This window comes from Microchirus variegatus (genome assembly GCF_963457635.1).
Source record: "Microchirus variegatus genome assembly, chromosome: 7".
Classification (NCBI taxonomy): Eukaryota; Metazoa; Chordata; class Actinopteri; order Pleuronectiformes; family Soleidae; genus Microchirus; species Microchirus variegatus.
Genome location: NC_139808.1, coordinates 1,118,460 through 1,134,989, shown reverse-complemented (window position 1 = coordinate 1,134,989; position 16,530 = coordinate 1,118,460). Strand labels below are relative to the sequence as shown.

General features: G+C 40.5%; 1 protein-coding gene across 8 annotated transcripts in view; it reads right to left on the bottom strand.

The window, feature by feature from the left end:
* The window catches only part of cadpsb (Ca2+-dependent activator protein for secretion b), a gene marked incomplete at both ends in the record, with an annotated part of 86,501 nt that extends 80,183 nt beyond the window's left edge, over positions 1-6,318 (bottom strand). For all 8 annotated transcript variants that reach the window (XM_083892688.1, XM_083892692.1, XM_083892689.1 and 5 more), the window contains one exon: positions 5,986-6,318. In XM_083892688.1, the coding sequence (XP_083748814.1) occupies positions 5,986-6,318 (333 nt within the window). The remainder of the gene's footprint in view (positions 1-5,985) is intronic.
* Positions 6,319-16,530: the final 10,212 nt, after the last annotated feature.

Below are 16,530 nucleotides of genomic sequence, written 5' to 3'. Positions count from 1 at the left end.
GAGAGACGAGTGTTTGTGGAAAAAGATAAAAAAAATGTGGAGTGATGCATTTTTAGACATGTTTTCAGTGTCATATTTGAGTTTCTTTAAAGCTGCATTCTCTGATATCTGTATACAAAAAGTCCAAAAAAAGAGGATGCACACTCTTGTGACGTTAAAAACATTCAATCATATTAATATCGCGATGTTTAAAGCTCACATAGAGTGGTCCTGTTGCACATATATGTGAGTTATGGAGGTCTACTTACATACATTAACTTGTTTTTATGCTCAAAAACCTCCTAGTTGCTGCAAACGAGCCGATAGAAATCTCTCCTCACTGAAGCTCTCATCAGCCGCACTGTTTCAGACTGAAATCTCACCCCCAGAAGACAGAGTGTGTTGTGATTGGCCAGGCAACGTAGAGCCTTCCCAACTGTCTTGTGATTGGCCAATACCTGGAAGTGACGTAATACGTCAGCTCACAGAAGCACAGCTCCCCCCTCTGGAACAGTGGATGCACTGCTACTCATTATCAAAACATTGTTTTAACGATGTTTAATAATATCTTCTTCACGACTCCCCACCGCAGTCCCTTTTATGACCTTTGACCCAGAGTCAGAAGACACTGTCGCTCGTGAAACACCTCCACAACGGACGTTATTCTTCTTCTGCGGTTCAATGTACGCAACCGGATGTGCCCGGACTAGTGCCCGGAGCAGGACGATCTGTTGTTCAGGAGAACCGCTGTTTACGTAACTATTACGGGATTTTCAGACATAAATCTCACCCCCAGAAGACAGAGTCTTGTGATTGTCCAGTACCCGGAAGTAACATATTCAGCACACCAGCTCTCAGAAGCACAGCTCCCCCCTCTGGAACGGTGGATGCACTGCTACTCATTATCAAAACATTGTTTTAACGATGTTTAAAAATAGCTTCTTCACGACTCCCCGCCTCAGTCCCTTTTATGACCTTTGACCCGGAGTCAGACCCAGAGTCAGAAGACACTGTCGCTCGTGAAACACCTCCACAACGGACGTTATTCTTCTACTGTGGTTCAATGTACGCAACCGGATGTGCCCGGACTAGTGCCCGGAGCAGGAGGATCTGCTGTTCAGGAGAACCGCTGTTTACGTAACCGGGACCGGGTTTTTTCAGAGATCTCGAACACAACGCAGCGTTCTCAGCAGTGGCTGAACTGTTTGTTTGGAAGCTTCAGGGCTTCATAAACGAGGTAATGCAGATACACACCAAAAAAACAGTGTTAATTGGTTCTTCCCTTCTATGGGAGCATGCAGTCTCAAAAAAATCCTGAGGAAAGTCCCTGCAGCACATCAGCTAGAAGTGTATTATTATTAATATTTTCCTTTTCTTTTTATGTTTCTAATTTTACTCCAGCGCTTCCAGTAATGTCACTTTCATCTCCCACTCCCTTCAGGTTCCTATTTCGGTTTCCGTCCTCATGCGCGCAGCAATCACAGCAAAGGTTATATAATTATGTATATGTACGACCTCGTGTGTGTGTGTGTGTGTGTGTGTGTGTGTGTGTGTGTGTGTGTGTGTGTGTGTATGATTGCTTATGTACAAACAAATGCACTCTACGTGCTTATGGTGTAATGATTACTTGAATTTCACATTTTAATTTTCCTCTCTTTTCACTACTAGTTGATGGAGATGACATCAATTCTATTAAAAACATTGATTATGGACTGATTTTTTTCTAAATACCAGCACAAATACTTTTGTATTTCAACACAATAGGAGAATTAAATGATTCCCGAGTGTCCCCGAAAAACCCCCTCGCTCAGCACTTCCCTCCGAGTATCACTGATTTAAATTCCAGTCTTCGTCTCATTCATGTCACAGAAGCGTTCACAGTTCCTTTCCTTCAGTGTCAGCGGCATAAAGTGCAGCCGTTATAACGCCGAGCCAAGAGACACTCTATTAAACAAACCTGCTGGCACATGAGTTAAATTGGGTCTGACTATCTTTGGAGCATCACACTTCCAAACTGGAGAAGGAAGCGTCCTCGAGAAACTCAGAGGAACCTCTTTAAAGGATGCACATCAGTCTGATTTATCGGATTTTTGTTTTCACTACGCTCAATCGACTCAAGAACAGCTATGTGTTTTTAAGAATAATTAACAAGAATGCAGTGGTGGGTTGGGTTTTCTCTGGTTTCCTCCTACAGTCCAAAACCATGCAATATGGGGATTAGGTCAATTGGACACTGTAAATTGACCATAGTGTGAATGGTTGTTTGTCTATGTCTACGTGTGACGAGCGGTTATTTTCGTATTTTCTCGATTAATCGCTTGGTCCATAAAACGTCAGTCGATCAGTGTTTGTCAAACCTGGAAATGACGATGTTCTCGAATGTCTTGTTTTGTCCACAAACCAAAATGATTCAGTTTGAATGATTTCTTTGTTTATGTGGAGCAAAGAAACAAAGAAAATATTCACATTTAAGATGCTAAAATAAATAGAAATCTTGTTTTAACGATGAAAAAAAGCTTCAAAACGATTAATCGATTCATTGTTTCAGCTCTATATGTGGCCCTGAGATTGGCACCAGCACCCCATCAGGATAAAGCGATAGAAAATGCACCATCCCATCCAGAAACTGCTCAAGTTTGTCACACAAACACCGTAAATATGAAGCACATTGCAAAAACTCCTGATCAACCCAAGACTTCAATCTCATGTCTCGCCTAAAAATCTTATTGATCTTGTTTTGATTATAATATACTAAGATTGTGTAAGATTGTTAATATTGTTTTAAGAAAATGTGTACTTTGTGTGTTTCCTTACTTAGTTAGTAACTCTTAGTTAGTTCCTTTACACGTGCATCAAGACAAATTTACTGTCAGAAGAACTACACTCTTAGAAATAAAAGAGCTGAGGAGAACCATATAAGGTTCTTCGGCTTGTCCTCATAGGAGAACCCTTTTTTGGCTCCAAGGTTCTACCTGGAACCCCTTTTGGAGGGTTCCACCAAGAACCCTTTTAAAAACCCTTTATTCAAGAAACGGGTTTTAAAGGGTTCTCTGGATCAAAATGGTTCTTACTGCAACCATTAGTGTTACCAAGAACCCTTGAAAAAACATTTCTTTGGGGAAAGGGTTTTTCCGAAAAAATGGTTCCAGGTAGAACCTCAGCCCTTGTAGAAGAACCCTTTTGGAACCCTTATTTCTAAGAGTGTAGAGGAAAGGTCGGGGGGATCAGCAAGGTCATAAACAGACAACAGTGAACCATGAACTGCAGCACATTAAATAATTGTTGAAATTGTGTCAGAAATGTAAAAGCAGACGACGCAAATGATCATGAAATATAACGTGACTTTCCCTGTGAATTAACCCTCACGTTTGATGTCTCTCTTCACACACTGGGCTTTTTTCTTTCCCCCCGAGGACGATCTGCAATTAAACCATCATTCTATAAATTACTCCAACTCCGTCTATATCTGTCAATAACCTCAATAATTTACTTCCAAGTTATTCTTAGAAAGGAAGAGGGTCACGAGTGCAAATGTCTCCCAAGACAATTAGCCTTTCCCTTTATACTACACACACACACACACACATATACATATATATACATATATATGTATAACATTTTGCTGCGGTCTCCATTCTGCTGCGTCTCTCTGACTTGAACGAGGGAAAACATTTCCCCCTCGCGCGGCGTAAAGGAAGCGACTGCCTGCTGCTGTTCCTGTTGTGTTACCCTTTGACAAGGTTATAGCCGTACGTTTTTTCACGAAGCATCAGAGGAGCAGAGTGCGGCGCGTTCTGCAGCCGCACTCTGCTCCTCTGTGATAGACCATCGCTGCCGTTTGTGTTGCCAGAGCTTCTAATAGCGGATTATCACGGAGCTGCTCCACATGTTTGTTTGTTTGTTTGCGTTTGTTTTTTTTCTCCTTTTAATTACTGAAATTGTTTCATCACATTTCTGTCACTAATCTATAATAGCAAAAAAAAAACACAACTACATATTAGCTCACGTAGCCACCAATATGAGGACTATAATTATTGTTTGCGGACATCTGAGGAGACGACGTTCACGGCATGTTCACGGCAAAGAGAATACGTTTGTTTTTAATTAACTTAAGTCTGTTTTTTTTGTGAAGTAATTTGCTTCATGAACCTGGAATGTACTTAAAACAAATACTGGACAATATCATGACATAATAAACATGCATTACTGCCAGAAAGTCACCAATTAATCCAATTTAAATGGTTAAATCAATCAATACTGATAATTATAGCGATAACATATTGAATTTGTGCAGGAAGGAAGTAGGAAATTGTGGTTTTAAACTTCTTAATAGTCAGAATCTGCAAATCTGAAAACAGGACCATAGAAATATACTGAACCTTTGTTGTATTAATACCGAATACTATAACCACAGTTGTTTTCCTGAAGAGATTCATGCCAAACATCATCAAAGTCAGACTGTACTCAGACTGATTAAGTCTTCTGACACCAAGCATCCGATTGTTTATCCACAGAATCCATTCACCCAGGACACAAACCAGCCGCCCTCACACATAAACACACATATCAAAGTGCACTTCCAAGCATATATTAGACTATCAGTTTAACCTACGCCGAGCAATGACTAAAGAAACAAATAGATGGAAGCGTTACTTGTGCCTCCCACGTGCACATGCTCATGAGTCAGCAGAAAAAGAAATCCACTAAGCTGCGGGACAGACGGAGACAAAAGTGTGTCCACGTTATTTTGACAAAAACAACCAACGGGACTTCCTGTTTCCTGTCGGAGGGAATGGGATCCGTGCAGATCGAGTGAGCGGAACGAGCACCTTACGACCTTAAGATGCTCTGTCAAACCCACAACCATAAAACCATTGTTTTGATACCACTTTATTTGTGCCTGATATAACTGATGTCACAACCGTGAATATCCATCAGTATCAAGCAGCCATTTCACAAATGCATTTTTTTTTAAGGGTTTACAGATCGTATTTTTTTCAATATTCAATCCAGTGATTTATGAGTTATCGGACCAATGCCAGAACTGAGTACAGATAGTATCAGCTCATCCCCTCAAGCTCCTGATCAGAGATCAGTTCATTCCTCTGCAGGTTCTGTACACAGAGCCCTTTTTGCACTGTGACTTTGACAGTAAGGACATCATGACCCGAAACTGGCTCAAACATCAACGAGGCAGACCAAAAAAAAAACAGGACGAGGGCCTGGTTTTTGTAAACACCACCAAACTGAAACCTGCTCCTGTGAATGAAATCCTGATATTGTTCCGTAAAACCGAGATTATAAATGACCAACATGTTCATGTCAGAGCAACTATGCAGTTCACTGTTAGCCCATCCGGTGGAGCCGGCTCATCTGCAGAGGCGATTAAGTAACCCTCCACAAGAGGTCCGTGCCCAGAAGTCACCTTGGGAGGCCAAAACTGACGAGAAGTGATGGCGCAAACGGGGCTGGGATTGGGTTTGTGCCAGTAGAGCAGGACACACAGACACATGCAGCCACATATCAGGTGGAATGCAGCATCTTTTTCGGTGAGACAAGGACACGCCGTGCATCCTGTTTCCAAACCCCGCTATAATCCCACCTTCTCCTGAACGCCCTTTCCAGTTTCTAGGTTTATGCTCTGGGACTGATCTCACTTGTGTGAGCTTGTGTGTGTGTAGTAGAGAAATCATGAAGTGCTCTGAGTCTGCAGCTCTGCAGTGAGCAAACCATGTGTCCTTTCACTATCTATCTCGACGCTCCTGTTGTGCTCCAAGGATTCTTTCTCTTTTTTTCCCCCCCAGATTCTTTCCCAGATTTTTATTCCCCCCTCCTTCATAATAGAACTGTGCTGAATCCATGCAGTGATTTACAGGCCTATATTGGTACAAAACCCCACTGTACAGCTTATGTAGGTCATCAGCCACATCTGAGAGAAGGAAAAGGAGGCATTTCGTCAGCATGTGCTTATTAATGATGCCTTTGCACCCAAAGGGGCCCTCTTACCTTCTGCTGTCGCCGTGCCATGTCTGTGGGCTGTTTTGCGTTGAACGGGTAAGCAACGCATCGCATGACAAAAACATAGAGCTGCAGCTTCTTCTTGCGGTCCTCCTCGTCCCTCTGCAGCTTCTCCAGGTCCTCCTTCTCCTCGCTGACGGCCGACGGGCTCGGGCTGGTCGGACGGGCACTGCTGCGGCTGCTGCTGGGCGCGAGTCCGCCCGAGCTCTCGCTGGTCCTGCTCGGAGAGATGCGGGATCCGGCCTGAGGTGCCCTCGTCTCCTTGCATTCCTCCTCCACTATCCCGTCAGATTCCTCCTCGCTGGACGACGGATCTAACATCTTGCTCTAGAGGTGAGTGCGTCCCACGATACAGCTGACCTGAAAACCTTCTGGATTCTTCTTTGTTTGTTTGTTTGTTTGTTTGTTTGTTTTTAAGTGCCGCACCGTTGTCTTCTTATCCGTGTGGATCTGGTGTAGAATTCGGACTCAGGACAGGGTGACGGACGGCGGCCCTGGTTGTACTCGCGCTCGCTGAGAGATGTGGAGTGGAGCTGGAGGAGGAGGAGGCTGAGGCTGAGGAGGCTGAGTCCGCTTCACACTGAGCTCTCTCCGCCTGCGCCGAGTCCTCGTCGATGCTTACGTATTTTCTGTGTTTTATTGGCCAGTCACCGCTGCGGATGTAAGAGGGGGGAGGTGAGCAGGGAGGGAGGGAGGGAGAGGGTGATGAAAATAAGGAGAGCAGTTTTTCCCTCTCCTTTCTTTTGCTTTCCTTCAAAAAGAAGAAGAAGAAGAAGAAGAAGATGATGATGAAGATAAAAGACTCTCTTCCTGCTGCCTAACCCGGCGGGGAGCGCGGGGAGCTGTCCGCGGTGCTGAAACATACAATCCCAGCCAGAGAGTGACGGATGTTCAGCGCCTCCACACACTGTCCTGCAGTGGTACACCTAAGATGGCTGCCACGGGACTTAGGCAGCTAAATATTGCCTCCGAAATGGGGACTTTATTATAAAGTTTATGAGCAGACACGCAGTGCACGGGACACACATGATGGGATGTCGACATTGTCCACAATGGGCCGCTCCTTAACCCTCTTTCTCTGAATGTGTGTGTGTGTGTTGAAGGGTGGGGTGTGTGTGTGTGTGTGTGTGTAGCAGCAGCCATCAACACTCAGCTGCTGCTCAGCTCTCTGTACCGAGGCTGGACAAATTGATTGTTGCGGCATGTGCTGGTATCTGTTGCGAGTAAATTGAATCATGCAGTGGTCACACAAACTCCTTATCAATTTGCTCAACGGGGATTTATTGTTCTGGCGTGATGGGGATGGAGCGGGATGAATCTTCCGAGTAAATTCCACATCATTTCACACTGGTTTTTTTTTTTGGGAGCAAATGTCCCCAACATGTACTCACTGCTGGTTGTTGTGTGAGCTATGCTGTAGACAAAGGCTATTCAACTTAAGGCCCGGGGTCCAGATCAGGCCCTTTGAGCAATTTGGACCGGCCCTCGGCCCATTAAACCATAAATAATGAATGTATTGTTAAAAAGCCAATAAAACCATAGCTTCGCCTATTTCTGGCACTTTGTGACACTTTGTGATACTTTTGCCAGCCAACTGTAGCAGTTGTATCTGAGTATTATTGGTACTGTTACTTATATTTCTGCAAAAATAGCCTTATGTGGCCATTGCCCCTTAACGTTGTTTATATTGTTACCACTCATTTTGTAACAGCGAATTGTGACTGTTATTCCAAATGTTGGCGTTAATGTAACTGTAACCTTTTTTGCACATTTTGTATCTATGTGTATCCGTTTACTGTACATGGAACAAAACAGTAGTACAGGGGTTGACCGGCCCAGTGGATGGACAGCCTTCTGAAAAGCTGATAAAAATCACTTGGATCATAAGTTGTACGAGAGCATCCTGTGATTTGAAGTGGTTACAGGAGTCTTTCGGTCACAAATAAAACTTGTGATTGAATGACACAGTGAAAACACACTTATATGGATTTTGCTTTACCGTGTGATGCAATCATCTTAGATGTTACCCAGCAGTGAAATGGCTCTATATGATATATTTTTCTTTCCAAGATTGAAAACTGAAAAACTGAAATGTCAGATTATACGATCATAGCACAGGGGGGAAAAAAACAGAAGATACTTTGATATTAACATGTTAATACAGTAGCTTAGTAGGACAGTGAACCTGTCACACCTGCAGTATCTCACCTCTGACCTCTCACCAGGTCAACTTATATAAACTGACTGAGACACACTATCACACATTCAATACATTCGAAGCATTAAACATTAAAAATTAGTCAAACCATGGAGCCATAAGAAATAAGTCACATTACTGATGGTACACAGGTTATATTTAAACCAATTATCCACCATTTATTTATATGATTTACCAACCGTAGTATCCACCAACCCCCTGCTTATAGTATAAAAACACTATGCTTAATTAATATTTACACACTAGTGAGAAATAATAATAATAAAAAAAACAATCCCAGGAGCAAAAACATTTTTTCCCTCATTTCTTATCTCGATCAATTAATCAATGTTTGGCCGTGTTTGCACCTCAGACGTCAAATACAGCGCAAAGCCGGCATCTGCGTTTGCATTATTAAGTACGACCTGTTCCGTGAAAGATATTGTGACATTTCACAGTTTGAGAAGCACAGGAGGGGAAAAAAACAACAACAACAACAACAATATAATTAATGATGTTTGGATTTAATTTATTCACCATAATGTGAATTCATAGGCGACATATTAAGGGTTTTCTGGCTGTTCTTATCTCTGCCAGAGTGGTGATGTCTTTAGTGTCATTATACAGTAGATCAGTATATGTCCATAACTTAAAAACTGACCTGGATTTAAATAAGCTGGTGGTTACGGGATTAGATGATTTTTTTGTTTGTTTGTTTATTTTATTTCATGTTTTCTCCCACAGTCGAAAAAATTTGATTCAGATTTGGGGATTAGGTAAATTAGGACACTCTAAATTGACCATAGATGTGAATGTAAGAGTGATTTGTCTTTATATGTGTGGCCCTGTGATGGACTGGTGTTCTATCCAGGGTGTGACCCCACCTTTCGCCCCCCCCCGGTGACCCTCATGTGGTGTTAGGGTTAGCTCAAAATGCTCAACTCCAAAGAAGGGTATAATCTATAGTCAAAAAGTTAACTTTTACTTGATGACATGGTTCTTGGACGACATACAAAAACAAACTGACACAAGACAAGGGGAAACAAGGACTTTTTATACACGAGGTAGAGGGAACACGGGTGAAACCAGCAGGGCCGTTTCTAGCTGTTTTGGGGCCCTATGCGAGATACTATTTGGGGGCCCCTATTTATTCAAACTCGAGGTAGAGATTCCTAACTTTTTCTGATTACCACACAAACACTTACATACTTTGCAAATATATGCATAATGAACGCATCCAATACATGCAAATAAAGACAGGTACTTTCAATTCTCAAAAATATAATAAAATATGAGTCTGAACTTGGAGTTTGGGGGCCCCCTGGTGGCTGTGGGGCCCTATGCAGCTGCATCGTCCGCATATAGCAAGAAACGGCTCTGGAAACCAGTGAGGGGCAGGGTTGGCAATGACATTGGAGGGAAAAATGTCAGAAAGGGAGGAAGTCAGGATGTGAAAACCAAAGTAAAACAGGAAGTGTATGACAAGACTGGACATGAGTGACTTTAACTAAACGTAAAGAGACACAAAGGGTCAACATGAACGGATCAAGACTTGGTGAAACAGTTACATTATGACATATTTGGCGAGACATAACATCTGGAGGCTAAAGTGGTAGAAGATGAATGATGATGTATGAAAGCACAACAATGTGGTTGCAAAGTGAATAAAAGCGGTTTAAAGAACATCAGTGGGGGAAAAAAAAAATCCATACAATTCAGTAAAAAACTGCATTTTGCAATGTTAGCAGAGGTCTATGCAGGGTGATGATCTTAATACTGTATTTGCAGAAAACCTTATACGTTAAGTATCGTGACCCTGCACACTGTGCTCACCTACACCATCACACTCTCTTGATATACTGTGCGAGCTCAGTGCTGCATATTTTACCTCTGAGATGGAATTGAATGTGACAGGTAGCTGCTAGTCCAGATGTTGCGTTTGCATTTGACCTGTAAATTCCCCGCAGGTTACTGTGTGCTCTCAGAATCTCTTCTTCTACAAATTCATTTTGAGGGTTTTGCAGGATTTCCATCATGAGGTTATTTCTCTGTCCTTATCTGGCCTCGTTCTCAACAGGCCGCTGACACTTCCTGATAGGTGGTGCGTCGTCAAATGTCCTCCCCCCCCTTTTGGTTCAACTGTGACTTCATACTCCCGAGATCCAGAAAAGTCTCAGACTAACCTCAGCAACAGAACCTTTTAAACATTAATAATTGACTGCTGTGATCCTCGACTCCTGCTAAAGTGTATACACATTAAAGGTTCATGTTCTTTGAAACACAAAGACAAGCATGTAGAAGATAACAACTGCTGGATTTTATTTTGTTTTCTTTGTACAAATTTGCCACTGCTAGGATAATAATCATAAGGTTTAAGGTTTCTACTTATATAACATCCACGTAGCTTCGTTCCTCACCGAATTCATGGTTATTAGACGATCCAGCTTATAACAGATGGCGCTCATTCATCACCTGAAAGTACCTCGTCTGTTTTCAATGATGAAAGTCAAGTGATGTTATATTATTACGCCGCTGCTACATTTGAACGATAATGATCGTGTGGTATAAACTGAAAGCTTCGGAGATTAATTTCATCCTATGGTTCATCCAAGGTCAGGGATGAGACTTTTTGAAGCCTCACTCAACATGTGACTCCCATAATGTTCACTCTCACATTCGCACTCAGCTGCTTTTCCCCATTAAATGTACAGTATATACAGAGGCTATAAGAATGTGCAATATAGAGTGTCTTATCCTTTTTTTCAGCACCACCTAAGCAATCTGATGAAAAAAAAAATATATATACATTTTCACCAACTACACCTGAGCTAAAACGTTTAACCCTTTAAGGTACGCGCAAAGGAAACATTTTTTATATGCATTTTTGATTATTTTATTATTTTATTTTATTTTATTTACTTAGGATAACAATAACGACAATCAATATTTATTTATTTTTAAATTAGAAACTACAGTATTTCAGATACAGGCCTCTACCAAACGGTTGAGACGTCTGTTCATAATAAACCTGGTTTGCATAATTCATTAAAGGTGCATTATGTAATAAATGATAAAATCCTCCTAATATGTCACAGAGACTCAGGAATAATGTTCATATAACAAACTGAACTCACCAACAACAACAGTACAGACAAAATATTTGCATTAAAAAAAATATTTTGCAGACTGCAAATCATGTTTATGTTTTGAAATCATGTTTTGGCATGTGGCGCCACCTACCGCCGTCTATACCAATCACTGCAGTCAGTAGAGTCTCAGCTGCCGAGCAACCACGGGTTGCCAGTTACGTCAGAAAACAAAACCTAAAAGACGTTCGTATTTTGAATTTGAATGTAGTAACTGTTTTTGGCCACATTCTTACATATGGCACCTTTAAGTGTTAGTGAGTTAAGCTTTTTCAATGAGATATAGTGACTTAAAGTGTGGTCGACCAAATGGTTGAGTAGTACCTTAAAGTGTTAAAAGCTAAATACGTTTATTTGGTTCGTATTTATGAGCAGAAATAAAAGAAAAACGCGTCTATTTTTGTGACTTCTGCACAATTAGTGCTACTTTATATCACTGCTAAAAACACAATATATAAAATGAATCCGAACTTAAACTCAACAACACATAAAAATATATTTTTTTAAAGCCTGAATATGTGACCTATAAACACACACACCCCCAGGATGTCCATATAAGGAGTTGTGTGTTAGCACCAAGGGTTAATATCAATATATTTGTCAAATAATGGGGAAAAAAAACATCATTAAAGTGAAGGATTTGTTGTTATGAGTCATAAATCCAGATTAGAGAAATTACAGTGATCTTCAAAGACATGATGAATCTGGTGAACTCTCCTTAACCCTAACCCTGTATTTATTATTGATGGTCGTCACATGTTATGACACTCAGAGTGTCTTCTTAATGCTCTGTTTTTGACTCCTCCAGTCGACATTGAAGCACATGGCAGTTAAATAAAGTTAACGCTGTGTAATCCGCAAACGGCACAATGTGACACAGTGAAACATCACAGTATATAATAATGATTATATTCACCACTGCTTCTCTTTCTCTGATACAAACCCCTGCCTCTCAGTGTATACTGTTACCCTATATCTCTGCATACGTGCACACAGCACGCACATGTTTATTTTATAGTGTGTGCGTTTTTGAAGAGAAAGAGAGAGAGAGAGGGAGCATTATAAGTGAGAGGCAGGAAATGGCTTCACTCTCTAGTTTGTTCTCTTTTAAGATCTCTATCCTTTTATTTGAGACATCTTCATTGTGTTTTTAATCGTGACGCCGTGAGCTCTAAATTTAATGGAAAAACAGTTTAAAGTGTTTGTCAGAGGGAAAGTGACACACACACACACACACACACAGAGAGAGAGAGACGCAGAGCTTCTCTTTGAAATATTCAAATGCTTGGAGCTTTTTTTAATATGGGATTGATGGAATAGGGTCAGCGTCAGCATTTGCCGCCGTGACACCACAGTCGTTTGGAGGCAAAGCTTTGGAGTGAACGACGACGCTTAATGCGGCCGCCGTGAATTAGTTTGTGTCCTGTAGGTGAGCGACATTTAAAGGGACAGTATGTGTAGTATTTATGGGTTTATATAACCCAAAATCCACTTTTTTATACATATTATGTGCTCCTGCATTGTCTAGTCGCTGTATAATAGTTTTTGTTTCATTTTCGTAGTGTTTCAAAAAGTCATGTAAAATAACATGGTCACGGGCCGCGGTTGCATAGCCACTGTTAGCAGAGAGACGCCATGTTTCTACCGGAGCCTGTAAGGACAAACGCGAGAGAACAAATCAAGCGTCTCTTTACTTGTAGCTGAAGTCCCGCCTCCTCTCTCTCCGCTTCGTCTGCTACGGCCGCGGTAGCTCCGCCCTCTCCCTCACCTCACGAACCTCATCTGCTGACACGGCTGCGGATACCGTAGCGCTCAGGGAAGGGAGGGGGTGAGCAGAGGAGCAGTTCTTTGTTGTAAATTTCAGCCTCTCCTCTAGATGGCACTATAAACTACTTACTTCACCTTTAAAGTCAGGGTTTGCAAAGCAGCAGAGGATAGGTGCGTGGATAACTGACGTGTGTAGAAATATCTGCACAAAGCCGTTCATGTACAATAGATTACAGTGTTTTATATCTAATGTGTAGATAGGTGGAAGTTATTTTATAACGACCTCTGTTTCTGGCTTTGTGTATGTGTATCCTGCACAACATAGGTCACAAAAAAGTTGTCTGAATATAAAGGTTATGATCCAAGATTTATGATTTATGATCCACTGTTAAAACCCATTTTTCACTCTTTGGCTTTCGACCCAGTATGAGATGTTGGTTTTTATTTTTTTTATAGTTTTATTGTACACTCTTAGAAATTAGGGTTCCAAAGGGGTTCTTCTACAAGGGCTGAGGTTCTACCTGGAATCATTTGCTTCTGAAAAGGTTCTTGGTAACACTAATAGTTCCAGTAAGAACCATTTTGATCCAGAGAACCCTTTAAAACTCCTTTCCTGAATAAAGGGTTTTAAAAGGGTTCTTGGTGGAACCTTAGCCAAAAAGGGTTCTCCTATGAGGACAAGCCAAAGAACCTTATATGGTTCAACTTAGCACTTTTATTTCTAAGAGTGTATGAACTGTTTATTTGTGTTGATTTTATATTTTCAACACTATTTTATGGTTTGTTCTTAGGTCCATTAGGTCACACGTTTGTCTGTTTTATTCGTTTTATTAACGTAACAATGTGCAACACTTTGTTTCAGCTGTTTTTGTTGTTTTTAAAGTTTGATTGGATTTAAACATGTATTATCACAATGGGAGATCGGCTTGGGCGTTTCCTTTTACACCGAAAAACGATTCGTCTTTTAAACGTGGCCTCTGCTCTCTGCATGTTTCACAGCAGAATCGTTCGTCTGCAAGAAAATTAAAAACCTAAATCAACGACTGGCGACCGCTTTTTATTATTTTATTTCAAATTCTTCTCAGTGACAGGTGGCGAGGCCTCGTGAAAAAAAAACCACCAGATTGATGCTCACCTCTCCCTCGTACACTTTTCAGGGTGGAGGAGGAGGAGGAGGAGGAGGAGGAGGAGACGACGCTAGAAAAAGGAGTCATTAATAATGCAGCGAGAAGCTGGAGCCTCACCACTTTAAACATGATGTAAAACCCTACAGCAGTTAGGCCAGCGCCCTCCTCCTCCTCCTCCTCCTCCTCTTCCTCCTCCTCTTCAACCAGAGTAAAAGGGTTTATCCAATCAGTGGGCACAGCAGTCAGTAAGCTGCTGTGTGTTTAGCTTATTGTAAACACAGGCGGACGTAATCATTAAGTCACATTTGCAGAGGGAGGCAGAGATCAAAAGCATTGGGGAAAGTAAGAAGAGCTCATCACTGACTGCAGCATCATGTGTTTCCTCCTCAGTCACCGCGGCTGAGCACTGCCCTCTGCTGGAGGAAACATGAAAACTCATAGAACATGATTTATTTATTGTGTTGAAATAATAAGTAGAACACAGAGGGTTTTTTTTCCCATTATTATGTTTGAACGTACAGTTTATACAGAGGCTATAAGAATGTGCAATATAAAGTGTCTTACAAAGGCAATTTGATTTAACATTTCTTTCATTTTCACTAACCCATATTCAAGATTCAAGATTCAAGATTCAAGATGCTTTATTTATCCCGAGGGAAATTATTGTGCATTGGGATCATTGGGAGGTAAAAGTGGAGATGTACAAGAGTTAAAAGATACATAAAATAAAATAAACAAATAAGACAAATGCAACAAAGTACCAAACAGAAGGAAAAAGTGAAGCAACAATGAACACACCTGAGCAAAAATTTGAGTACTCAAAATGTTTACAATGGGATTGAATTTGTGAAATTTGTGAAATACGTCACAATTCAAAGTTCACTTTCCTTTTTATGAAAAAAAGAAAAACATGTCTATTTTGTGACTTCTGCACAATTCTGACTTTTTTCCTCAGAATTTTGACTACAATATCAGATTTCTGACTTAATCTCAGAATTTTGACTTTTTCTTTAATCTCAGAATGTGGACTTCTTTAATGAGTCTAACCCTGAACTCTGAGTTGATCTACTCTGAGAAAGGAAACTCTGAGTTTTCGGTTTCAAAACAGCTGATTTGAGTTAGTTTGTTCAACTCGGAGTAGTTTCACCTCGCGTTAAGCGCGTGCACCACAAGTATAAAAAGACAGCATGAATGGAGCCCCGTTTCAACGAGTCACCATGACAACGAGGAAGCGGAGGGTGATGTTATTCACCCACTGGAGTTGGAAAATATTAATGCGTGAATTTGAGCAAGTTTTTAGAAGGAAGTGTAACAGCAGCAAAAGAGAGGGAGACGACGTCAGAGAGAACACTGATGATGATGAGGAAGTTTAAATGTCGTCCTTTGCACAATCACAATAATATTACAGCGGGAAACTGCTTGAGTTGTAGATTATTAATTTATTTAATTTAGGTGTAATCCCGCGGGGGAGAAGCGCAGTTGGCAGCAGTTTAATATGAAACATAAAAACATTGTTCAAACAGGTAAAACCTCGGTATAATCTCATGAGATTAACCTCATTTTGATCATGTTTTACATAAAGTAAATATGAAGTGTCGGTTTAATTTTGATTAAAAAAAAATATATAATAATTTTTTTTTTTTTTTTTTTTTTATATATTTTTCTATGATTTGGACCCCCAGAAAGCATCTCCTATTGGACCCACATAAGCCATCTCTGTGGGGTCGCCAAATCATTTTGGAAAAAAATAAAAAAAATTAAAAATTTAAAAATTTAAAAATTTAAAAATTTAAAAATTTAAAAATTTAAAAAATTTAAAAAATTAAAAATTTAAAAATTTAAAAATTTAAAAATTTAAAAATTAAAAAATTAAAAAATTTAAAAATATATATTTTTTAATTTTTTTTTTTAAACATTTTTTTTTTCTTTCTTCTATGATTTCTGGGGGTCGCCAAATCATTTTGGAACAATATATTTTAAAAAAAAGTCCTTTTTTTTTTAATATATATTTTTCCAAAATGATTTGGCGACCCCCAGAAAGCATCTCGCGACCCAATTTGGGGACGGGACCCCAAGGAAACAGTTCCGCTCAAAAAGAAAAGTGTGTGTAAATGTAAGAACATATATGAGGTCTGATAATCATCTCCAGACGAATATTTAATTCTCTGCGCAGTAATGCTGCACCTTCATCCACGGACATGGTAGTGAAAATAGTCTCCACCTAATATAACTTGTAATGTAAACGCAGAACAGACGCAGAACTATACTACGATAAAACTCTGCTGACTGAATGAAT